The sequence below is a fragment of the Lynx rufus genome, unplaced genomic scaffold (genome assembly GCF_022079265.1).
Source record: "Lynx rufus isolate CCGP_SWC_20201006 ecotype Redwood Valley unplaced genomic scaffold, mLynRuf1.p SCAF_10, whole genome shotgun sequence".
NCBI classification, from domain to species: domain Eukaryota; kingdom Metazoa; phylum Chordata; class Mammalia; order Carnivora; family Felidae; genus Lynx; species Lynx rufus.
In genome coordinates, this window is record NW_025814824.1 from 86550789 (window position 1) to 86574951 (window position 24163).

Consider the following 24163-nt stretch of genomic DNA (forward strand, 5'->3'; position numbering starts at 1 on the left):
GGGGCTCGAGAGGAGTTGGGAACAAACTCAGTACCTCCCGTGTCAGGCTGTACACCCATTTTCATCCGCCAGCCCATTTACAGCTGAGGAAACTGAGGCACAGACAGTTATTTGTCCCTCAGGCTGACTGCTGGGGAAGTCCAGTGGTTAGAACTTGTGCCCTGAGATCAGAGCTGCCACTTAGTAGGTGTGAGACTGGCAAGAAACTGCCTTCCTGGGCCTCAGTTTCCTCCCCAGGAATCTGGAGTAATAAAGGTGATAATAATTTTGATGGCAGCCAGGACAGGGAGAACCCAGGCCACCTACACCTTCCCCCATTCCCGGATGTCCACCTGCACATCTGGCTTTCTTCTGATGCTGACCACGTGGTGAAACAAACAAAACCCAACATGCCATAACAAACAAAAATTGCGACATTTAATTTTTTTTCCCCCAACCAAGACACTGACACTAGGCTGATTTCCCCTTACAATGTGATTTTCTACAACAGAAGCCGGGAGACAGAGATACAAACACAGCCTTCTGAATAAGGGGTGGTGGTGGCGGCAACATTCTGTTAGAAAGGAGGGGATTAAAAAAAAAAAAAAAAAAAAGACCAAAAGAAAAAAAAAGATACCCCCTCCCACCCCCCCCCCATTTCCCAGCTCAACCCTCTAAGAGAGAGGAGAACACAGAAGATCTCCATCCCAGCAGACCACACCATGTGGTCAGTTTGGGGTGACCACAAAAAAAGTAACCTAAAAATATTGTAGACTTTTATTTTCTTTAAATCTCCTAGTAAAAACGTTAAACTGTCTTTCAAGAAGATTCCAAACTGGCATTGCATAGACTGATTCCTTTCCAAAAATATCTTTAATATAGTCTTTCTCTATATATAGTATTTTACGTCCAGGAGCTGTGGGTGCCTGGCGGGAATTCACCGAGCTTGACAAGACCAGAGATTGAAGAAAGGGCTCCAGGCCTCTGGCTCCAGCTAGTGTTAATTTGGATGTGGCCGAATTCTCAGTCCAATTACCCTGGCCCAGAGACTGGCATGGAAGAATGTGGCAGGCTCTGTCTGCTTCTGGGGTGTCTGTCAAGCCCAGACCTCGACTTGGGTGGGGCTGGGGTTTGGGGGAGTCCCAACAGCACCAGAACTGGCTGTTTTATGCCTGAAGCCCGGAACTTTGAGCCAGACCCCAAATACACCCTGAATGCGCTTCCCCATTGGGCAGAGGTCACGCAGACACAGAAGGGAAGGAGAGGGCTCTCCCGTTTTCTGGGGGTCACTTCACCTGGAGACTGCACAGCCAGCTTCCTTGTAAAGCGCCAGGTGCCTGCGGGCGGGAAGGGACCCGCAGGGCTAACCAGAGCCCTCTCCAGCCACAGCAAGTACTCTGTCCTGTCTTAGCAAGAGCCTCCTCACATTCAGTTTCTAAGAGTTAGGGGATTAAAAACAATGACAACGAATCCTAGAAATGCTCTCCTCCCCAGGCCAGGAGGTTCCAAGACAAAGGCTCCAATTCTTGCCAGCTGGAGCATAAGGGCAAGGAGCCCTCCCAGCCTGGGGAGGACACCCCACCGGCACCTGCACCCCACCAGGGAGAGAACCAGTATCCTGCCCCCCCTCCCCCCATCTAGCTCCCTAGTCCTGCTGGGACCCAGCCAGCAGGTAGGGCAGAGAACAGAACCACCTCCCCTCACCGGGGGGAGGAGAAAATACCAAACTGTGAACTCAAAAAAAAAAAAAGGAAAGAGAAAGAAAGAAAAAGAAAGAAGAGAGGAAATGAAATGTTAAAAAGAAAAAAGGTATAGGAGTACGTAAACACCAGCCTGCTGGGTTCACACAAAATAAGTGAAATTTCAGGGTGGCAGGGAAGTCTGTCCAGGGACTGGCTGGCAGTCAGAACCCATCTTCAAGCAAGTAAGGAAGACGGGAGGGGTGGGGTGCAGACAGCAGAGGCTTTAGCGAGGGGTGGGGGCAGGGCCAGACTGCTCCCCACCTCGCCTTCGCCCAGAGAGGGGTGCTTCCAGAGGAGGGCTGAGGCTTTTCTGGCCAGGAAGCCAGCTCCGGGCCAGTCCGGTCACAGCCCACCTGCCTCTCAGCATCGGCCCCAGCCTGGGCTAGCTGACCCTGCGGGGAGGGAGAGGGGGCTTTGCTTGCCAAGCCCAGCCCAGCCAGACTCTCAACCTCTAAGGGTTTGGGAGGCACCTTCCCTGGCTTCCTACAGGAAACCAGCTGCTCAGGATCCAGCCCCGAGCAGAGGTGAGCCACCATCGATGCTCAGACCTTTCTCGACATGGGCTCAGGCCTGAGCTGGAGCTAAACAGGGGGAGAGGCGGTGCCACGTTCCAGCCGGACCGCTAGAGGCAGGCACTGGCTGCACAGCAGGCAGTGCCAGGGAATCCTTGCGAAGGGCTCAAGGGAAAGGCAGGCAAGGGCCAGGGGGGCTGTGCTGGAGACGAGCATGTGCAAAGTGCAGGCTGCCGGGGCAGCAGGAGAACATTCGTTGGGGGAGGGGGTTTCAATGTGGAGCGTGGGTGGTCTTGGTTCCCAGGAGAAGGCCGCCAGCGGGTCCCCCAGGACACAGGGAAGGGACAGCTGAAGCACTAAGCAGTCAGGGAGCCATGGTGGCGGGATTCTGGGGGTGGACCGGCCCTCCCAAGGGCAAGGGGGTGGTGGAGCAAGGCCCTGCCAGGGCACGGCTGAGCCAATGCTCCTGGGGTGAGCAGGGACAAGGGGCAAGAGGCCCTTCAGCCACAGGCATCCCCGCGCGGAGATGCCGCTGCATGTCCCCACTGAGGGGCCCAATTGGTCTCCAGCGGGGCAGTCCCGGCCATCTTGGTCTTGTCCACCTGCTTCGTGGGCCTGCATGGCCTGCCCCCCTAGTGGTTCAGAGGAGAATATTCACAGTGGTGCCCGGGGCCTGGCAGGCCAGGAGGGTCCCGGCATGGATGGGAGGACAGTGGAATGATGCTTTGGGGCAGGAGCGGGGCTGGAGTGCACGGAGGAGGCACAGATGAGATGTGGCGCGGAAGGCGATCCGAAGCGGAAGGTCCCTCGTGGAATGCTGTGGGCCTGGATGCCCGCGAAGGCAGGGCCCTTCCCCAGGCTGGACGCCCGCTCCTCAATGGCTTTCGATTACGACAGGCTCATAGACCCCAGAGGAGACCCTGCAGGGGAGGGGAGGGGAGGGGAGAAACAGGTCAGCTTATCCTCCTAGACGCTCTTCCGGGGCAGGCCCTTGTAAGCACCCCACGAGTTGGCACTGTAACTAACTGGCCCTGTTTCACAGAGGGGTAAACCGAAGCTCAGGGAAGTTGAGTCACCTGCCTAGGGCAACACAGATGGTAAGTATCGGAGTCTGTGGGATCTCAGAGCTGCTACGGGCCGCGCCTGAGCCCTTCCTGAGCACCAGTGGCTCAGGGGTGTGCTGCACCCATCCTCGTAGCAGCCCTGGCAGGGAAAGACTTCACTCCACCCCACTTGACAGATGAAGGCACTGAGGAGCAGAGGGATCATGAGGCTTACCAAGAAGACAGCAGAAGGTCAGGGAGCCTGGTTGGCTCTTTTTTTCCCCCACAGAAGCCAGGCCCACCCAGCCACAGGGTCGTGGACATTCAGGGCTTGGGGTGCAGCTCTGCTAAGACCTTGCTCCTGATTAAATTGGTTTCTCCCATCCCCCGTATCCTCACTGTCATAGGGGGTTAGGGGGTGGTGTTTACAAACCTCCAAGGAGGCATCCTGTTTTCCTCTCGCCCACCTTACCCGGGACAGCCCAGGAAGCCACCAGGAAAGGCAGCTGCAATTTCAAGCCTCAGCCAGCAGGTGTCAGCATAGCAGCACCAGAGGGAAGGTGCCGGGCGCCTGGGCAGCTCAGCCACGTCCCCCCACACCCCGGAACCTAGATGTTAGATGTGCACTTTCCCATCCGGCCCACAGGAACAGGGCGGAAAGGCCTCAGGACGACCCTGCACATGGGAAGCTCCTCTGCTCATTCATTCAGTGAGCCAGTAAACATGCTACAAATAAATAAATGATCACAAGAAGGCCCTCTATAAACTGCAGACCTGAAGCCCAAGTTTGGTCCTACCACCCCCTCATATGTAAACATTAGGCAGGCACAGGTCTGTGCTGCTCACTGTTGCATCCCCACGACCTAGCTCAGTGTTTGGTGCATAGCTGGTGCTCAATAAATATTTGTCCAATAAATAAAATGAGTCAGCAACATCATTTTTAGGGGTTCTCAGATCCAGAAGGAAGGGAAAAGCAGAGGGCAAAATAGAGACGGATAAAGCCCCTGCTGTGTGCCAAGCCCTGTGCTAGGCACTTTCCAAGGCTATCCTTGCAACCCTCAGTCAGAACCAACCCCTGCATGTCCCAGGTTTCTAGGTGGAGACGGTATGGTCCACACCATTTGACGGATAAGGAAACTGAGGTTCAGAGAAGTGACTGGTCCAAGGTCACAACGTGGTGATAAGAACTGGCATTCAAAGCCAGGTCAGTGTCTGCAGAGACCTTGCTCTCACCCCTGTTCCCCATGGCCACCCTAGTGACCCATCCCCAAACTGTCACCCTTACCTGTTGGCCAGCTGGATGCCACTCAGTGTGGTAGAGCCATCACGGCTCACAAACAGCCGGAGGTTGCTGTCTGTGGGGACACAGGGGAGGATGGAGGCTGAGTGGGGCAGGGGCAGCCAGGGGACCCCCGGAACAGCTGGCATCGTCCCCCGGTCCTCCCCGTGCGGGCAGCTCACCCTCAGTGTTGCTGCCGTCCGTAAAGTCTTGGCTTTGCATGATCTTCTCCACGATGTCATCTGCGTCGATCCGAGTGTCATCCACCCAGGTCGGGTGACTCTCCACGGAGTCCTTCTTCCGCCTGGGGTGGAGCAAAGCAGGGCAGAGTCACAGCAGTCCGGCCAGTGACAGGCACAAGGAGGACACCGGAGCACCTGCAGCACTGAGGCTGCTCTGAGTGCACGTGAGGATGTATTCCCAATTGTGTTCCTTCAGCCCTCACCTCGGCCCGCAGGGCAGGTGCCATGACCTGGTTTTATGGATGCCGACCCGGAGGCTCTGAGAGGTTACCTAACCTCGTAGCCTCCGAGAGGCTGCACGGCGTGTAGACCAGGGACCTAGGTACACCAAGGCACACACAACGGCACGTGCATGCCAGGCCCAGGCCATGCCTTGCATGTACGTCCACTGGCTGAATCATCACCATCCAACCCTCTGGGGTGGGGGACCCTGCTGTCCCCGTGTCACAGGCAAAGAAGCAGAGGTTCAGGGTGCCCCTGAGACGGGTCTGTTCTCCAGGAGCGCTGTGCTCACCGAAATGAACGGTCAGACAGATGCGGGGGCCGAGGCGGCCGCGGCGGCTTCTCGGGGGGCCGGTGCTCCCGCTCCCCGCCCTCGGGGCCCTCCACAGTCATGCTGAGGCCGCCCGAGGCGCTGCTGCTCGTCGACGTGTTGCGGCGGTGCGTCAAGTCCGAGAGGCTGGAGGAGCGCGAGTGTTCTGTGCTGTAGCCTGGTGGGCATTTGGGGAGGCTCGTTACAGGGGCCGGCCAGGGAGGTGGAGGGCCAGGGGCACGGAGCCAGGCGGGCACTCACCAGAGATCCTGGACTGCTGGCTGGCGTAGCTGGAGTTGCGGGAGTGACCGGAGTGGAACACCTCCTCGGGGCTGGACAGGTTCTGCTCGGCCTCCTCTGGCACCCCTGGAAGGCGGGGAGACAGGCTTACCAGCGGTGCCGGCCCCTGCCCTTCACACGCGTCCTCTCACTGGGTCAGGGTGGGGGGTGGGGGGCGCACTGAGTGTTTCCCATTTAACAGACTGAAAAGCTGAGTTCTACCGCCGCCACAGTTCACCGCTGGAGCCCAGGTCTGTCCATTCCACAAACATCCGTGGGGACCTCCTCTGCACAGGGTTCTCTACCGGGGGCCGTAGACGGGAGATGGTGTCACAAGGCCAGTGGGAAGAGAATGTTGAATAATGACCCACAATTAACCACAACTGAGGTGCTTGTTACAGAACAGGGAGCAGTGTGTATGGGGGTCTGACCCAGTCTGGGATCAGGCAAGGCTCCTCTGAGGAGAGGGCCTTAATGGGAGGCCTTCAGGAGGCATGGGAGGGAACGAGCCACATAAAGCATCGGGGAAAGAACCTTCCACACAGAGGAACAGCAGAAGCAAAGGCCCCGAGGCTTTAATGAGCCTAGGTCAGTAGAGCCAGAGTGGAAGGAATAAGGGGAATGGGGAGTGGCTGACAGTCCTGTCACAAGTCACCCATAAGCCCAACTTTGGAAACAAACTTGCCGGCACTCGCCAGCAGGAGGCACAAGGGGCCCAGGCGGGATCCACTCAGGGCTCCACGAGTGCCTGCCCACCAGTTCTGGTCACAGGAAGGAAGGACTCATCTCGTCCATCTCCTCCTCAGAGAACAGCACACCAGGCCACAGGCTGGACCCCAGTCCTGCCTGTGTCCCCACCCAAAGCCACGGGGCTTCTCAAAACAGGTGCTCTGCAGATGGGGTGGGGGTCGCAGGAGGAGATGGGTAGAAAACCAGTGAAGAGGCGCGTGGGGGCTCAAATCCCCGCCCTGCCTGGGAGAGGCACCTCTTCTACTTGGTACAACAGGCACCGTCTACACTGGGGTGGCCCGGTCCAGAAGCTGGAGAGAGCGATGGCGCAGGGAAGCCCTTAATCTTGTGAGCAGTTTCCAGCCCGAGGCGGGCTTTCAGTTCTAGGGCTTACCTGACTGAGTCTACAGGAAAAATGGGAGCGGAAGAAAGCTGGCCCTTGAGGTCAGGGCCCTCTCTGCTCCCAGCCGCCCTGGGGGTAGAATCACTCAGCAAACATCCGCTGAGCTGCTGGAGGCCCAGCACCCTCTCTCATAGCTCTCATGGTGCAAATGAGGGCGGCAGGTGCTGCCCTGCTCACTAATCGGCTTAGTCTGCCTCCCAGCTCCGGGCTCACCCCCAGGGACCGGGTCCTTGTACAAGGCTGGTACTCAGGGGCCCCGCTTCACCATGCACAGCACTAGACACGGGGTGGCAGGGGAGGCTGGAGCCTCCTCTCCCGTAGCCCTTCCTTATCCTAATGGCCAGGCTGTCTCCTCTGGGGATTCAGGCATCTGCACTTTTTATGACGTTAGTAATAATGGTAATTTAATAGAAAGCCAGTGCTGGGAAATATATAGAGTACCTACTGTGTGCCAGGCAAGGCTAATCTCCAAAGCAACCCAGGATGTAGTTACTATGGCTGATCCCATTAGTCAGGGGAGGATGCTGAGACTGGAGAGGCAAAATGGCCAGTCCTGGTCAGGCAGCAAGCGGGAGAGAAGCGCTCACGGCACATCCCTCTGCCAGGAACATTGCCCCGCACCCCACACCTCGGATTCGGCTCAAATGCCACCTCTTCGGGGAGGCTTCCATGATTGTTCCCAGGCAGATGCTTCCAGTGCCCGTCACAGCTCTTGTCACACCTGAAGGTGACATGGACTTATTTACCGCCGGACTGACTTCTGTCTCTCCTGAAAGACGGGGCCTCGAGGTCAGGACACTGCTGCGATCCTGAGGCCCAGCACAGCGCCCAGCATGCAGGAGGGGCTGAGACTTCGGCCCACTGGAAGCATGGACCGGTGTAAACGCCATCCCAACACCTCTGTCTTCTCAGCAAGCGTCCCCCTTGGGACCTGGGGAGACTGAGCTGAGCCTTGGGCCACAGGGAGGAGCAGGGCAGGTGGAGAGTGGCACCTGAGCTGAGGATGGTGGGCCTCGCCTTGGGGGGCCGGGATCCTGTCAGGGAGTTGGTGCCACTGCCGCCGCTGCCGGTCCCACCGCCCTTGCGCGTCAGCTGCAGGGAGGAGTCCTGGCCCGGGACGGAGATGGACTTGGCGGTGGACGGCGGCCTGGGGAGGAAAGATGGCTGTGACTGGGGTGCCCCATGTTCGGGGTCAGACAAAGACAGGGGAGCCCAAGAGCCCCGAGGTGGGAAGAGTCCCTGTGTGGCCCCCCACAGCCTGTGCCCACGCTCACGTCTTAAAGCAGGGGTCTCCGGAGAGCAGGAGCATTCCGATGGTGACCTGCACAGAGGGAGAGATCAGCCACACCACGGCCACCCCCCGGCCCAGGGCCTCCCTGCGGTCCACCTGCTCTGGCTTCAGATGGGCTGGCCTCTGATCCCGTCTCTGCCCCTCGCTGGCCCCGGCGAAGCCACCGAACCGCACCGAGCCCCCGTTTCCGTGGGTGGAGGACAGAAGCGCTCCTGACACCCGTCTCCTGAGACAGTGGAGAGGACTCGGGGAGATGAGGCTTGGCATGCTTTGGCGCCAGGCACACAGTGAGGGCAAGCAGAAAAAGTTAGCTACTGTGACCTTAACACTGTGACGAGGAGGGGGCTACAGTCCCTCTCCAGCCTCAGGGCCTGCTCATGGCCTCAGTGTGGGCAAGGGTATGCGAGCTCCACACGGCAGGCAGGCAGGCAGGCATGAGGGAGGCTCACGAAGCCCACCTGGTAGGGAGGGGGTTCACCAGGCACAACATGGTGGGTGGGAGTGGGAGATGGGGTGCCCACAGAGCCCAACACGGAGGGCGGGGGCCTGGTGAAGGCGTGTTGAGTAAAGGAAAGCAAGAAGCCATCAGAAGTTCGACATCGTGCACCTGGGCAGAGATCAATGGACCAAACAAGGCAAGGCTGGGTCCCCAAGTCTGGGCTGAGATAGAGCGACAGGAAGAGGGAGATGGGGTAAGAAATGGGTGCTCGTAAGCCAGTGCCAACACTGACAAAAATGGAAGTCGTTGGGCTGAGACTTTTTTGTTGTTTTAAGTAAGCTCTACACCCAATGTGGGGCTCGAATTCATGACCCAGAGATCAAGTGTCACATGCTCTAAGACTGAGCCAGACAGGCACCCCCTGAGACTGTTTTTCTTTTTTTTTTTTTTTTTAATGAATTATTTCATCTGGCTGTGATAGTGCCCACAAAGTAGGTGATGGCCCCAGGCTGTAGGAGAGGGAAGCAGGACCCAGACACAGACTCAAGGGAAGTAAGGGCCCAAAGCCCTGCAGACAGGATGTGAGGCAGCCGGCTTTGCAGCCACCTGCACCCCGCCCTTAGGCCCCCTGGTTTGCCTAAAGGTGCACAGGGCCAGTGGGGTGAGACTGAAAGGTCCCGGCTCCCATCACAACTAGCCTGGACCTTTTTGGGTACTTCTGGTTGTCTCTGCAAAGGGCCTAGGGGCTGCAGCACCCCAGGCCACCACCTCTGCCTGGCTCTGCTTTAAGCACAACACGTTCCCGCTGGGTCAGCTCGCAGAGGTGTGGTTAGGACAAGACTGTTTTCTCAATCGGGTGGAAGGGTGTGGGGACGAGGAAGAGAGGTGTGCTGGCCGTGGCAGATGCCCAGATAGCTCTGTCCTGAGAGGCCAGAGAGCCAGCTGCCTGGAGGGAGGGAGCTGCCCCGGCCGCCGGAAACCTGCCTGTGGCTGGGCTCTCGGAGGAAATCCCTCGGTCTGCCCGGCTCAAGGGATGGCAGGTTCTTCCACACTGACCCTCCACTGCGAGCTCAGGCAGTCTGGTGTCACATGGGGCAATGGTTGGGAGCTGGACCGTGGAGTCAAACAGCTGGGGGCCAAGCATCAGTTCTGCCTGTGACCCCAGGCAAATGATCTGACCTCTGTGCCCTGACCCCCTCCTACGCAAAACTGGGACCAAACCACACACCACACCCGATGGGGCTGTTGTCAGGTGTCATGAGATGCGAGGTGGCAAACACCTGGGGATGAGCATCTCACCAAAAGTGCTCATCAAACCCTTAACGAGACTGCTGGGGTCCCCCCCCACCGACCCCCCAATTAAAGATGGGGAAACTGAGTCCAGTGGCAGAGCCAGGCTTCTGAGGGTGGTTTCCTGACCCTGGGACCACATCTTCCTAGTGTCTAGGCTAGGAATCCGTATTTTTCACAACCCCTCAGAGGATGGGGGCAGGTCTGCCGGGCTCCTTTAGTAAAAGGGGCAGAAGAGGTGGTGGGGGACCCTGGTACCTTGAGGATGGAGTTGTCCTGACGGGTGTTCTTCGTGTCATATCCCTCCAGCAGGCAGCAGCGCACTGTGGAGCCTGAGCCTGCGAATTCGGCCAGGTTCAAGTCGGCGAAGCCCAGCTGGGAGGGACAGAGGAGAGTGTGGGAAGCTGCAGGGGGTGTGGGCGCACAGCGGGCAGCACAAGGGTTAACTTGTCAAGGTTGGGGGGGGGGGCAGGCAGATCCCCCGGGCCCGCCCCACAGCCCAGACTGAGTGTTGCATAATGGCACCCAAGGACAGAGGCTGGTCTGGGGCTCACATCCCTGAGCCGCACAAAGCGCCCTTTGTGCCACATCCCAGCGTGCACTAGGGCAGCGCCTGAGATGAAAGGACATTGTTGTCTGTGACACAGAGGCATTGTTCCCTGGGAAACAAGGCTGTGCTGTGGGAGCCGCCAGGCCAGCACGCAGGGGGGAGGAAAGGCCCGTGGGAACTTGGTATGGCGTGGGGGGGGGGGGGAGGTGGGAGGGCAGGAGTCCCTCATGGAGGTTGGAGTGGGGGGCTGGTGGGAACACCTGGCTGTTCTGGGACGCAGAGAGAGGCACCAGAGACACAGAGGGAGGTGGGAGAATGTTTGAGAACAAAGTGTAGGAGTTAAGAAAGCCTTCGATAGAAGCCAGGTCTCCAGACCTGTAGGCAGGAAACTGAGTTAAGGCAGGGGGTGCTGGGATGAGGGACTCGGGGGGCAACCAAAGCAACAAGTGGCATTTACTGACCACCTGCTGCATGCAAGTCTCCACGGCAGAGTTTAGGGGCACACATGCTAGAATTAGAGGTTTAGGGGGTTCACATCCTAGCCCTGCCATCAAGTCACAGGGACCCCCATTTGGCAGAGAAGGAAACTAAGGTTCTAGATAAGTGACTTCCCCAGGGCCCCACACCGCCTAACCCGCAGAGCCAGGCCCAAGACCAGGCCCTCCCAGCACCAAGTCCAGCTGCCCCTCTGGGCCCCGGCTTCCTTCCCTTGAGAACGGGAGCAGGGCCTGGCGAGGGCGTTTGACTACAGGACAGAGGGGAAGGGCCTGCAGGTCTGACACGCGCCAGGCACCTGCTAAGCGTCTGCCAGTAGTTCCTTCTGGGCAGCTGTCCCTGCCCATGTGAATTAGTGGCAGGAGAAATTTCCACTCTGGTGGCACCTTCCACAGCTCAGTTCTAGCCACCCTGCCCAGGGCAGAGTGCACAGCCCAGAATGCTGAGCTTCCTGAGCTCTGGTCAGTGGGAAGGGACACGCCTTCCACGCAGGGCGAGGTGAGGCAAAGGCATTTCCCCTCCGGACTGAGCCCATCCCCTGCTACCAGGCCGCCTCCCAGGGGCCACAGAGGGTGGGCTGTGAGTCCCCACCACGAAGGGGGTCGAGGGCAGAGCAGGCTTATTCAAAGCCAGAGGTGATCCTTCCAGAGCCACCTTTTCTCACTTTTCCCAGGGGGTGCCATGCAAATGGCAACGACACAGACGTGCGACAGGGGGGGCTGGCGGAGTACCCAGCACCCAGCCGTACAAGGGGATGCTGCCTCTGTTAGATGGCAAAAGGAATTTGTGAGGATGTGAAAACATGCCCACGGTGTACCAGCAAGCGGAAACCACGCTGTCGAATCTGTTTAGAACAAGTCCCTTTTGTGTATTTAAAGATCCCACTGTCTGCGTGCACATAGGTACACGTACGGGGAGCTCATTCTCTACTCCTCTGACCCACACGCGCATATGTTTTATTCGCTGCTCTGTGTATTTCCTAACGTCATTTTCCTTAAACGGTCTGGAGAGACCTTAACGAACCCAAGGATGGGATCTGGGGAGGAAGCCTACAGGGGAAAGGGGTGGAAACTTCCCTTTTCACTCCGAACTTCTGTGCCATTTGTGTTGTGACAAGCACATGGGACCTTTATATTAAGTGCAAAGACAATCTATAAAGACATTTCCAAAAAACAATACATCTCATGCAGAGCTGAGTGTCTCCTGTTTGGGGCAGAGAAGGGACTGGAAGTTCTTCTGGGAGCTTCTCTCATGCCTGTTCCACCCCACTATCCCTTCACAGCCCCACTCACCTTGGAATAAGCCTTCCCGCCTTTCAGCTCCTGCACAGAGAGACAGAGACACAAGCAGCAGTGTAACTGGGGAATCCAAGTGATCTCGGGCATCTCCCCAGGTGCCTCCCACCCCACACCAAATCTGACTGCTGGGGGGGAAGACAAGCCAAGGGACAGAGCGACTCATTCCATGCTCTCTCAAGGGGACAGGTCAGGGGATGGGCCTAAAGCCACTGGACCAGCGGCCTCACACCCGCCGCCTTGGCCTTGGGCCTGCAGCCCCCCGCCCCAGCCCGGAGCCCAGCCTCACCTTGCGCACCGACACACGGAAGATGCAGGGGTCCAGCAGGCCGGTGGCCGGGTTGGCGCTCATCTTACACACGAAGGTGAACCTCTTCCGCCACCGCACGCAGTTTTCCCGCACCTCCTCCCTGCAGGGCAGACAGACAGGTGAGCACAAGCAGGCAGGTCAGCACAGGTATCAGGGACAGGGCTGGCCTTTAGGGAGTAGAGGGAGGAGGGGAGCTCTGGCTTTTTACTTTGTATCAGAGAGTGACTGTGTTTTCCTAACAAGAACATGCTTGTGTAAGTGTTGCAAAAACAAAAATAGTAAGTGATAAAAAGTGAAAAAACACAAGGTAGGGGTGAGGTCAGGCTGGAGGCAGCTACTCCTTGTCCCTGCTCCCAGCACTGCCCCCTCCCCTTGTCCTGTGGCTCCTTCCTCTGCCATTACCTCCCACTGGCCCCTGACCATTCTGTTCGGCCGACCCTCACAACAGTCTTCCCCAGCAGACGAAAAGCGAGGTAAGCTGCCCAGTGTCGCCCAAACAGGAAACAGTTGGCCTTCGGAGACCATTTCTTTGCCACTAACAACAACGATAGTAATAATAGCCATGTCTAGCGCTCGGATCACACTTCACACGTGCTGGGCAGCTCTCACGGCACTTTAGTGGGGCTGCTCCCAGGGTCAGAGACCCACGATCATGCCCGCCCTTCCAGCAGCTGTCTGGGACGGCTACTACCCTTAGCCCAATCCCACATTCACAGACGCCGGAGCTCAGGGGGCTAGCATGCTGGCCCGAGGCCCACAGCAGGCACAGCAGAACAGGGACTTGACCTTGAGCAGTAGGCCCCAGGGGCTGCATGCGTCACTCTCACCATACCGGCCTGAGACACCACCTTGGGGTCCTCGGCTTCCCTGACACTAACTGGGGGTCTGGCCTTCCGGCCCGCACTCCTGCTGCACCTGGGAAGTATCACCACACCGAAAACCGCAACACACCCTTAATAGGGAAATGCTTCGTGCCCTGGGAGCCAGAGCAATGCCAGGAGCTCCCCCAGCCTCTCCCAGCTGCCCGGCAGCACCTGGGGTGGCACTGGTGAGTCTGCATCCCTGCACAGCTCCCCGGCCCCCCGCAGCCCGCCTGGCAGAGCCCGTGCTCAGGAAGGGGTGGCCACGGAAGGGAAGGGACGGCATGAGAGACATTATCTCCTGCTTCATCATCCCATCTAACAGGAACAGCCACGTGGACAGATGAGGAAGTGACCGCCCTACACCCCGGGGACCCGAGGATCACAGGTTAATTGTCAGACTGGGGCCTGAGGTTGGAGGGTCAGCGCAAGCAGAGCATCATCGGAACGGGGGCGTGTTTGCTTCTCGCACGACCTCAGACAGTAGGCTCTATGCCACCCCCTTCTACCGCTGAGGGCACTGGGACCCCAAGAGACTGCCCCAGATCACATCCCCAGTGACTGACAGTGCAGGATTTGAACCCAGGACTGTCTGACTGCAGTCAAAGCATTTGGCCATCACCTTGGTTCACAGGCCCCAGAGCCGGGGAAGGCCTGGCAGGTGGAACCCACCAGGGTTCTGGGGCCAGCAGTGCCCTGCGATGTACCTGAGACCCCACCAGTGTCTCTGACTGACAAGTATGAGTCAGGCACTGAGCCTGTGGTGGACTTTATTCACAGACCGACAGTGACAGTTACCCCGGTGATGACTCAGTGTCACCAGGAGGGGGTGGAGGGAAGGGTGAGTCAGGGTAGATGACTGACTTGCAGGGGGGTGACATTCAAGCTCAGGCAGGAATGAAGAGAGGGGAGTAGCCAGTGGGGGAGACAGTTCCAGGCAGAGGAAACAGCATGAGTGAGGAACAAATACACTTTGGTTTCCTTGGCTATGAAAACCCCTGCGCCAAGCCTCTCTGAGGAGCCCCCTCCGGACTCTACAAGGCTTCTCCTACATCCTGTCGGGGCCGTGACGAGGGACGACAGGACTTGGGTCAGGCAGACCTGGGCTCACGGCCCTCAGATCACTGAGTGACTCAGCGAGAGCTCGACCTCTCCACCCTCATGGGCAAAACAGGCACGCCACCCGCTGACTTGTGGGCACCAGGAGGCATCAGTAGGTCCCTCAAAGGCCCCAGCCTGGGGAGGTCCGTGAGACGTGTCTCGCGTGATGAAGACACTGGGGGTCCAGAGGGACTGTCCCCAACGTGCTCTGACCTTGTTAGGAAGGGGAGCCCCAGCGACTCCCTGCAGCCCCAGTACTGGCACAAACAGAAAAGGTTGGGGCTAGAGACGAGGGGGAGGGAGAAGAGTGCCCAACCCCCAGCAGACGTGGCAGGGACCTTCAAGAAGCGGGTGCCACAGGGGGAGCAGGGGCTCTGGGCTGGGGAGCAGCCCCTGCCGCAACCATGCTGGTTCCACCCACTCATTCAAATATGTGCCAGTCCCTGTCCTACACACTGGGACCACCGCAGTGACCGGCTTACATTGTGGTGGGACAAAAACGAGGTCAAGCAAACTAGAAAAAGAAATGGTAGTGGGCGGAAAGAACTAGAATTACCTTTATTGGCAGATAATTTGAGCTTGTATGTAGAAAATCACAAAGAATCCACTAAAAACTATCAGAATACAAGAGTTTAGCAAGGTTTCAGGATACAAGATCAGTAAACAAAAATCCATTATTTCTATATACTGGTGAACATCCACAATGAAATGAAGGAAATAATTCCATTTACAGAAAAGCCCAAAAGAACACAATAAATAGAATCAAATTTAACGAAAGAAGTACAAAATATATTCTCTGAAAACTACCAAACATTATTGAAAGAAATTCAAGAAGATCTAAATAAATGGAAACACATCCTACAGTCATGTTTCAAAAGATCTAATCTTGGTGTGACAATACTAGCAAATTGATCTAAAAATTTAACACAATCTCAGCTGGCTTCTTTGTAGAAATTTGACACATTGGCCCTAAACCTTCGAAATTTAAGGAACCAGGATAGTCAAAGCATCTAGAAAAAGTGGAACAGAGCATAATCAAAGGATTCAATGTCTTTGGCTGCAAAACTTCTACAAAGCCACCATAATCAAGAAAAGATGGTTCTGGCCTAAGGATGGACACATAGATCATCGGAATGGAATTAAGAGCTCAGAAATAAACCTTCACGTTTATGGTCAATTGGGTTTCAGCAAGGGTGCCTGCCAGTAGGGGAAGAGGATAGTCTTTAACAAAAGTTGCCGGGACAATGAGATATTCCTGTGCGAGTGAATGATGTAGGACTCGTGTCTCACACCACATACAGTAACTAACTCAATATGAATCAAAGACCTAAATTTAAGAGCTCAAACCCTTAACCGCCTGGGTGGTTCCAGATGGTTAAGCATCTGACTGACGGGCTCAGGTCATGATTTCATCGTTTGTGAGTTTGAGCCCTGCATCGTGCTCGGGACTGACAGTGTGGAGCCTGCCTGGGATTCTCTCTCCTTCTCTCTTCCCCTCCCCAGCTTGTGTACCCGCTCTCTCTCTCTCAAAATAAATAAATAAAAACTTTTTTTTTAATGCCCAAATTATGAAATTCTTCAAAAAAATATAGGATAAATCTTTGTGATCTGGAATTAGGCAAGGGTTTCTCAGATAGGACACCAAAAGAACAGGCAACAAAAGATAGAAATACTGGATTTCAGGGGCGCCTGGGTGGCTCAGTCGGTTGAGCATCCGACTTCAGCTCAGGTCATGATCTCGTGGTTCGTGAGTTCAAGCCCCGTGTCAGGCTCTGTGCTGACAGCTCAGAACCTGCAGCCTGCTTCAGATTCTGTGTCTCCCTATCTCTCTGTCCCTCCCTTGCTGACACACACTCTCTCTCTCAAAAAAAAAATAAATAAATAAAAATTAAAAAAAGAAACAGCTTTCTCAATATTGAAGACACATTTAAAAAAATGTATAGACACATAAAAAAAAGAAATACTGGATTTCATCAAAATTAGCCTTTTTTGTGACTCAAAGGGCACCATGAAGAAAGTGAGACAGTGGCTCAGTCAGTTAAGCATCTGACTTCAGCTCAGGTCATGATCTTGTGGTTCATGGGTTCAAGCCCTGTGTCAGGCTCTGTGCTGACAGCTCAGAGCCTGGAGCCTTGCTTTGGATTCTGTGTCTCCCTCTCTCTCTGCCCCGCCCCCCACTTGTGTGCGCGTGCTCTCTGTCAAAAATAAACAAACATTAGGGGTGTTTGGGTGGCTATCAGTTAAGCGTCCAACTTTGGCTCAGGTCATGATCTCACAGTTCATGAGTTTGAGCCCTGCATTGGGCTCCGTGCTGACAGCTCAGAGCCTGAAGCCTGCTTTGGATTCTGTCTCTCTGCCCCTCTCTGCCCCTCCCCTGCTCTCTCTCCCTCTCTCAAAAATAAACATTAAAAATAATTAAAAATAAATCAATAGTGAGAAGGCAACCCACAGATGCAGGAAACTATCTGCAGACCAGATACATCACAAGGGAATTGTCGCCAACCAATATGTAAAGGGCACTTACAACTTAACAGTGAAAAACAACCCAATTTAAAAATGGGCAGATGATCTGAACACACATTTCTCCAAAGAAGATACGCAAATGGCCAACAAGCACATGAGCAGCTGCTCAACGTCATTCGCCATCAGGGACACACAAATCAAAACTATAACGAGTTACCACTTCATACGCACTGGGAAGGCTATAATCAAGACCGATAATAACAAGTGATGGCGAGGGGGTGGAGACACTGGAACCCTCCTACACAGCTGGTGGGAATGTAAACCGGTGCACCCCCTTTGGAAAACAATCTGGCAGGTCCTCAAAACATTCAACTCAGAGTTACCTTATGACTCAGCAATGCTGCTCCTAGGTGTATATCCAACAGAAATGAAACACATGTCCACAAAAAACAGATTGTGCATGAATGTATACAGCGATATTCGTAACAGTTCAAAAGCGAAAGCTGCCCAAATATCCATCAACCGGTGAATGAATCCATAAAACGTGGTCTATCCATTCAGTGGAATTATTGCTCAGCAATCAGAAGAAATTAAGCACTTAACACCTGTTACCCCGTGGCTCAACCTTGTGATATGCTAAATGAAAGAAGCCAGTCACAAAAAACTGCATGTTGTGTGATCCCACTTACATGAGACGTCCAGAATGGGCAAATCGCTAAGAGATAGAAAGACTGGTTGGTGATTGCCAGGGGCTAGGGGATTCGAGAGAAAATAGCGAGGGACTGCCAATGGGTATGACGTTTCCGTTTGGGGGTGATGAAAATGTTCTAAAATTGACTGTGCTGATGGCTGCACAACACTGTCAAGAGACTAAAAGCCACTGAAATGTGTGCTTTAAACAGGTGAAAAACCAAAAAACACGGTAGGTCGGATAAAGAGAGAAAAATGGAGAAAACAGAGGGGGTGTGGTTGGTGAGGGAGCAGGGGTTAGGTGTCATGAGGGGCCTCAAGGGCCCGGGTGAGGTCTTTGAATCTTATTCTGACGGTGCCTCTGTCTTGCCACGATGGCTTTAGGCACAGGCAGAGAGCAACCCTGGAGTAGGTGGGTGGAAGGGTGGAAAGCAGCCAGAGGCCCAAGCCTGAAATGGGAAGCCGGGGGCCGGCCATGGCTTCCACGTGGACCCTCAGATCTCCACTCGCCCCCCCCTCCACTCAACTCAGCCCAGGCGACGGAAGCAGCTGCTGGAGACCTGAGGAGAACGCTCACAGTGTCGGGCATGTTGAAACACCCCAAGGAATTAGGATTAGTGTCTGGGAACAAAAGCCGATATCGGATTGTAGGCTCTCTCCCTGCTCCTTTGTGAGTCTGCCCCGGGAACGAGCGGCCAGGAAGCCTGAGGCCCTCTCCGGGTTCCTGTGGGCCTGCCAGGCCGAACCAGAGAAAGCCACGTGGTGCCCTCCCAGGCTCAGGTAACAGGCGCCTTCCTCTCCCTCCGCAGGAAGATGGGCCAGGACAGGGCTCACCGGAATCAGTGCTGGGCCACCCCCTTGTTTCCACAGGGCTCTAAATACACACTATTAAATGCCACCACTCCCACGGGAGAGGCTCACACCTCCGCCCTGGCCCACCCCAGGAGGGCACAGGGAGGGTAAAATAAACACCCAGCAGCGGCCATTTCCCGAGGGCCTGCCATGTGCTACCTGGAGCCCTTCGACACTGAAAGTTGCGTGCTGTCGTGGCCACTCCTCGCTGAGTGAGGCTCAGAAAGGTTGAGTCACCCACCCATAGTCGCAGAGCTGTGAGGAGCACGTCTGTGTCCAGAGCCCATGTCACAGAGCCAGAGATGGCCCAGCCAGGGCTCGGCCCTACGGCCACCTCTGGAGAGAGGGACTCGGGCACCCCTAGTCGGGTGGAAGGGAGTCACAGGTTCAGGAGAGGGATGATGGAGGGAGATGAACACAGGCTCAGGGGCAGGGGAGGGCTGTTCATAAAAAAGGCAGGAATGAGGATGTCAAGCAAGTCAGTTGCCATGAGCCCCAGGGGGGAGCTGGCCGGGCTTGTGGAAGTCTCAGGGACTTGATTCGCTCATAAACCTTTTATTAAGCACTTGGTAGCTGCCAGGTAGAGCTGAAGGCCCTGGGGATACGAACATCGAACGAAACAGAAATTCCTGCCCTCCAGGGACTTACAGTCTGGCAGTGGGTAGTAGGAGACCGACAAAATGGGGCAGACACCTATCAGATGGTGGCATAAGTGCTATGGAGGAAAAAGGGGACCAGGTGGGGAAGCAGGCAGTGCCCAGGCGGAGAGAGCGTGAGAGAAAGGTGACCAGGGAAGGTGACATCTGAGCAAAGTGCTGAAGGAGGTGAGAGTGACCCAGGCACTGGGGACAAGCCGTCCAGGCAGGAGGAAGAGCTTAAGTGCAGAGACCCTGAGGTGAGAGCGTGCCTGACATGTTTAAGAGACTTTTTAAAAATGCTTATTTATTTATTTTGAGAGAGAGAGAGGGAGAGAGCACGAGCAGGGGAGGGGCAGAGAGAGAGAGAGGGAGAGAGAGAATCCCAAGCAGGCTCTGTACTGCCAGCGCAGAGCCCGATGTGGGGCTCGAACTCACAAACCGTGAGCTCGTGACCTGAGCCGAAATCAAGAGTTGGAGCCACCCAGGTGCCCCTTGACGTGTTTAACAAAGCCAAGGAGGCCAGTGTGGCTGGAGCAGAGTAAGCAAGGGGGCCGGTGGGGGCGAAACTGGAGAGGGGGTCATGGCCCCAAGCTTCCAAGCCGTGGAGAGGTGCCATCGATCATGGACGTCCACGTGTGCACAGGTGGGTAGGGAAGGACAAAGAGACGACATGAGGGGAAGGGCAACTGTGTCCTTTTCTTTCCGAACTGGAACTATCAAGGTGGCTTTTTTTTTTTTTAAAGCACAACTAGGGGGAAATGAACTCGTCTGGGAGTTCTCAGCATTGCAGTGATGTCTGAGGCCACAAAGCCACCGTGGCAAACGAGCCCCGGCAACAGCAGAGGCCCCACGCGAGACCCCTGATGGGTGGCTAGGACCCTGACAGGTGAGTGCCACGTGACACTGCTATGACCTCGATGGACTGTGGGCCCCGGGGACAGGGACCGGGCCTGGCTAGGCACCCTTGGCCTCCGCGTACATGGGCAGTGACAGGAGGCACAGTGAGCGCCTGTCTCGGAAAGATAGGGAGTGTGAAAGAATTAAAACCAACGAACATCTAGGGAGAAAAGTCATAAATAAGATGTTCGTTAAGAAAACAGGACTGGGGCGCCAACTCTTGATTTCCGCTCAGGTCGTGATCTCAAGGTTGCAAGCGCCGCATCGGACTCTATGCTGACAGTGCAGGGTCTGCTTGGGATGGTCTCTCTCCACCCCTCCCCCCCCCAAAAAATAAATAAATAAACTTAAAAGAAAATAAAAACCATACAGGGCTGTGCGTCCCCTCTGCTTGTCCTGCTGACGTGGCTCAGGATAGGTGGGAAAATGGAACTAAAAAGACGATGAAGCCTAGAGAGGAGACTATCCAGAAGCCTGGACTCCGGGCTCCCGGGCAAGGGGCTCATTCTCATTCATCTGTGTGCTGGCATGAGGGGACAGGTCGAAGGAAGGAGAGAGCTCATAGCAGGTCTGGCTGGGGTGGGATGAGGGACCAAGACCGTTTTCTTCATTTCTGTCCAAGAATCATTTCTACAATCGAAATGTAAACCGAGAAATGCAAAAAGGGCGTGAGATCGGAAGGGGTGGTCAAAAGCAAAATCATCTCCCTGATTCAAGGTCTGGGCCCACACTCGCCCTCCTTCAGGACCAGGCGCCCCTCACCCCCCAAGCCTAGGGTTTCAGGCATGAGTACCCAGAGCCATGCTGCCAGGGATAGGTAATTACAGAGACTGGGTTTTCAGGGGAGTTTTGTTTTTAGCTTTAAGATATACAATTAGACGTCCAAATCCCAGGAGGCAGAGTGAGCCCTCCACCCACCGCAGCCCACTGTGGCCATCCCAGTGGCAGAATTCTGTTATTTCTGGGTTGTCCTGAAATAGGACAGAGCACCACACCAGGCTGCTGTCATCAGGCCAGCAGAACTCCCTTGGAGCCCCCCTGACCCCAAATCCCAGGGCCTCTATTACGTATCCACAAAGACTTACTGTGGGTGCTGGCTTGGCATGAGGCCCCGGGTGGGTGTGGGGACACTACGGGAGCAGTCCTCCTGAGGGAGTCCCCAGTTGAGTGGGGGAGACAGACACTACACAAGTGACCGATAACTGCCACCAGCCTCCGAGAGTGCAGACAGGGGCCTGACCCGGTCTGGGGCAGTGACACCAGAGCTGGGACCTCAAGGTGAGGTTGGCCAGGTAAAGATTAGATGAGATGTCCTAGGTCATGGAAACGGCCCAGGAAGACCCAGAGGGAAAGGGGTGGCTTCCAGGAAGAGATAGGACAAGGCCAGGGAGGGGCGGGATCAGGTTGGTGAGTGACCCCAGGAGGTCTGTCTCGGGGAGCCCGGGCTTCTTCATCTGCAGAAGGGTGACACTGCCCACCGCCTGAGGCTGTCACAGGGTGACTCCGCAGTGCCGTGTCCAGCTCCTTCCTCCTGATCAGCTGGACGGGGAACACAGAGAATTCTGTCAACACGGTGCGGGTGGCTGCGTCTTCCTAGTATCTGCTTTGCCGTGTGTCAGAGACCAAGGCAGCTGGCCCACAAGGGGCCTCACGCAGATGATGATGGCATTTCATCTGTCACCACTATCTCCCCAGAGCCCAGAACAGAGCTGAGCGGAGTGCGACTTTCACTCTAGACCACATTCCCCCGCACCCCTCCAGGCTCATCTTTAATTTAATCAATAGTAAAATCAGATCCTGTACATTGAGCTTGTTCTACAGGAAGAGTGTTTCTTTTTTTTTTTTTAATTTTTTAAAAATGTTTTTATTTATTTTTGAGACAGAGAGAGACAGAGCATGAGCAGGGGAGGGGCAGAGAGAGAGGGAGACACAGAATCTGAAGCAGGCTCCGGGTTCTGAGCTGTCGGCACAGAGCCCGACGCGGGGCTTGAACCACGAACTGTGAGATCATGAGCTGAGCCGAAGTCGGACGCTCAACCGATTGAGCCACCCAGGCGCCCCTACAGGAGAGTGTTTCATATATGTGACCAACCGAATTTTACCACAATCCCATGAGGCGTGTGCCATTATCATTGCCAATTTACAGATGAAGAAACTGAGGTCCAGAGAAGGGCAGGATAGGTCCCAACTCACAGAACAACAGGGTGGGATGCTAGTCTGAGGCGGCCCGACATCACGGCACAGATTCACTTCTTCCCCGTGTCCGTTCCCCTCAAGAGCAGGAAGTGGACCTGGGAGGCGGGAAGTGCTTCTTCCCGGGCCCCAGCCACTTGAAGGCTGTGAGGAGTGGCGGGCCAGGTTGAAGTGAGCCCCCATCCTCGGCCCCTCAGAGAAGTTCGGGACTCCCAGCAGGAGACACCTCAGAGGCCAGGCTCCACGGTTCCCCAAAGTCGGCTCACTGCCGCGTCCCCGGCACCCGGCCCAGACCAGCATCACGACCCAGGAAGCGCAGCAAGATCCCAGAGCCTTAGCAGCCCCGGCATCCCCGTCACTCAGGTGACGAGGGATCGGTGCGGTGGGAGCCACCTCCTGGCCACAGGCTGTCCATGGCCCCCAGGGTCCTTGCAGATGGGAACCGGTTAGGCCCTTCGGTGCCTCCCCCTGGAGCTGGAGCAAGGATGCGGCACGGCCAGCAGTCACCAGAGGAGCAGAGAGTCGGGAGAAGGGAACCCGGGGTATCAGTGGGGCGGCCCGTGGAACAGCCTCCGGTGTGACCCCACGCCCAGCCTCAGCACCTCGCCCTCCCAGCCGCCTGGCCTCGTCTGCACCTCCGGCTCGTGACCACCGCCGCCCGCCAGCACAGAACCCCAGTCTGGCAGGGAGTGGCTCAGTCGTGGCCACAGGCAAGGCCCCATAGGACAGGGCTTCTCGGACTTGAGTGAACACCGCAAAGTCCTTGGCTCGTCACGCAGATTCCCAGGCCCTGCCAGAGCTACAGACTGCAGGGTGTCTGGACCTCAGCACCACTGCCATCCCGAGATGGAAATTCTGGGTTGTGGGGGCGGGGGTGGGGGGGGGGGTCTCCTGTGCATCGTCGGGTATTCAGCAGCACCCTGCCGGGAGTACAGCGCCAGCTGGGACCACCAAAACTGTCTTCAGACATCGCCAGCTGTCTCCCCAGGGACAAAGTCACCCCGTGAAGAACACTGCTGCAGGCCTCGGGCCGAACTTTTGGAACACGCCCTCCTGTGATTCCGAGGCAGGAGCCGGGCCCCCACCTAAGAGAGGGCACATCCGCAAGGACTGAGTGGGACCCCAGGGACCCCCTCAGCCCCAGCTGTGCTCCTGGGTTCCTGAGAACGCTGGCCCCTGGATTCTTCCCATCTAGCCCCTACAATGACAGGTAAGCAGAGCGAGGCTGCACCCCCTAAGTCCCTCCCAGCTGGTCCAGCAGCCCCGGGGAAGGGGGTGCTGTCACGGTGCCCAGCCTGCTCCTCCTCAGCCACACCCACTCCATCATCTCCAGCCCTTGGCTGGGTTCCTGGAAGAACGAGCGGTCGGTCGCAGTGATGCAACCCAGGTTCCCGGCTGATGAAACCCAGCCCAGGCCGGGAGAGGCGAGAGTCTAATAAGGAAACAATTTAAATCCACAACATCTGCCTGCGCTTCCCCGAAGAGAAGAGAGCACAGCCGCCCGGGGAGGGGCCCACCCCAGGGAGCAGCCAAGGCGTCCATCCAGGGGCTGTGAGGCGCTCGAGCTCCCATCCCAGCAACGTGGCCAACGTGGCAGCCCAGCGGCATCGGGCTCCTGCCAGGAATTCAGGGCCGCGTGCAGGGAAGCAGCTTGCTGTGGCTCTGACACTGCCAGTGACAGGGTGAGGCGGCAGCCAGTTCCTAGAAGCCAGTCACTCTGTGCTGACACCGGAGTGCTGGGCGGGGGCAGGGGCGGGGGCGGGCGGGTGGAGGGAGGGGGCCCCGGGCCGCCCCGAGACCTCTTCTCTGCTCCCCTGCCAATAGGAGTCCTGCTGTTGGCCCAGGAGCAAAGGCTGGCATCAGCAAGTGACCCATGGAAGTACAGAATGGACAGCCCCCTGGGGGCTTCAGAAACTCCACACCGGAAAAGGGGTAGGGGGTCAGCCAAACCACTCAGGCTTAGTGGGGAAGCTTCAGGGTTAGGAGTAGGATTCTGGAGTCACATGCACCTGAGTTTGAATCCTGCCATTCATCAGCCCCACAACCCTGAGCTGGATCA

General features: G+C 56.4%; 1 protein-coding gene across 1 annotated transcript in view; it reads right to left on the reverse strand.

The window, feature by feature from the left end:
- Positions 1 to 634: 634 nt before the first annotated feature.
- Positions 635 to 24163, reverse strand: part of EEIG1 (estrogen-induced osteoclastogenesis regulator 1) — a 34581-nt gene continuing 11052 nt past the window's right edge. The window contains exons 2-11 of the mRNA XM_047070085.1: positions 12390 to 12510; positions 12098 to 12127; positions 10019 to 10135; positions 8015 to 8061; positions 7733 to 7887; positions 5591 to 5695; positions 5312 to 5507; positions 4738 to 4859; positions 4562 to 4631; positions 635 to 3153 (exon numbers count right to left, since the gene is read on the reverse strand). Of these exons, the coding sequence (XP_046926041.1) occupies positions 3108 to 3153; positions 4562 to 4631; positions 4738 to 4859; positions 5312 to 5507; positions 5591 to 5695; positions 7733 to 7887; positions 8015 to 8061; positions 10019 to 10135; positions 12098 to 12127; positions 12390 to 12510 (1009 nt within the window). The 3' untranslated portion in view covers positions 635 to 3107. The remainder of the gene's footprint in view (positions 3154 to 4561; positions 4632 to 4737; positions 4860 to 5311; positions 5508 to 5590; positions 5696 to 7732; positions 7888 to 8014; positions 8062 to 10018; positions 10136 to 12097; positions 12128 to 12389; positions 12511 to 24163) is intronic.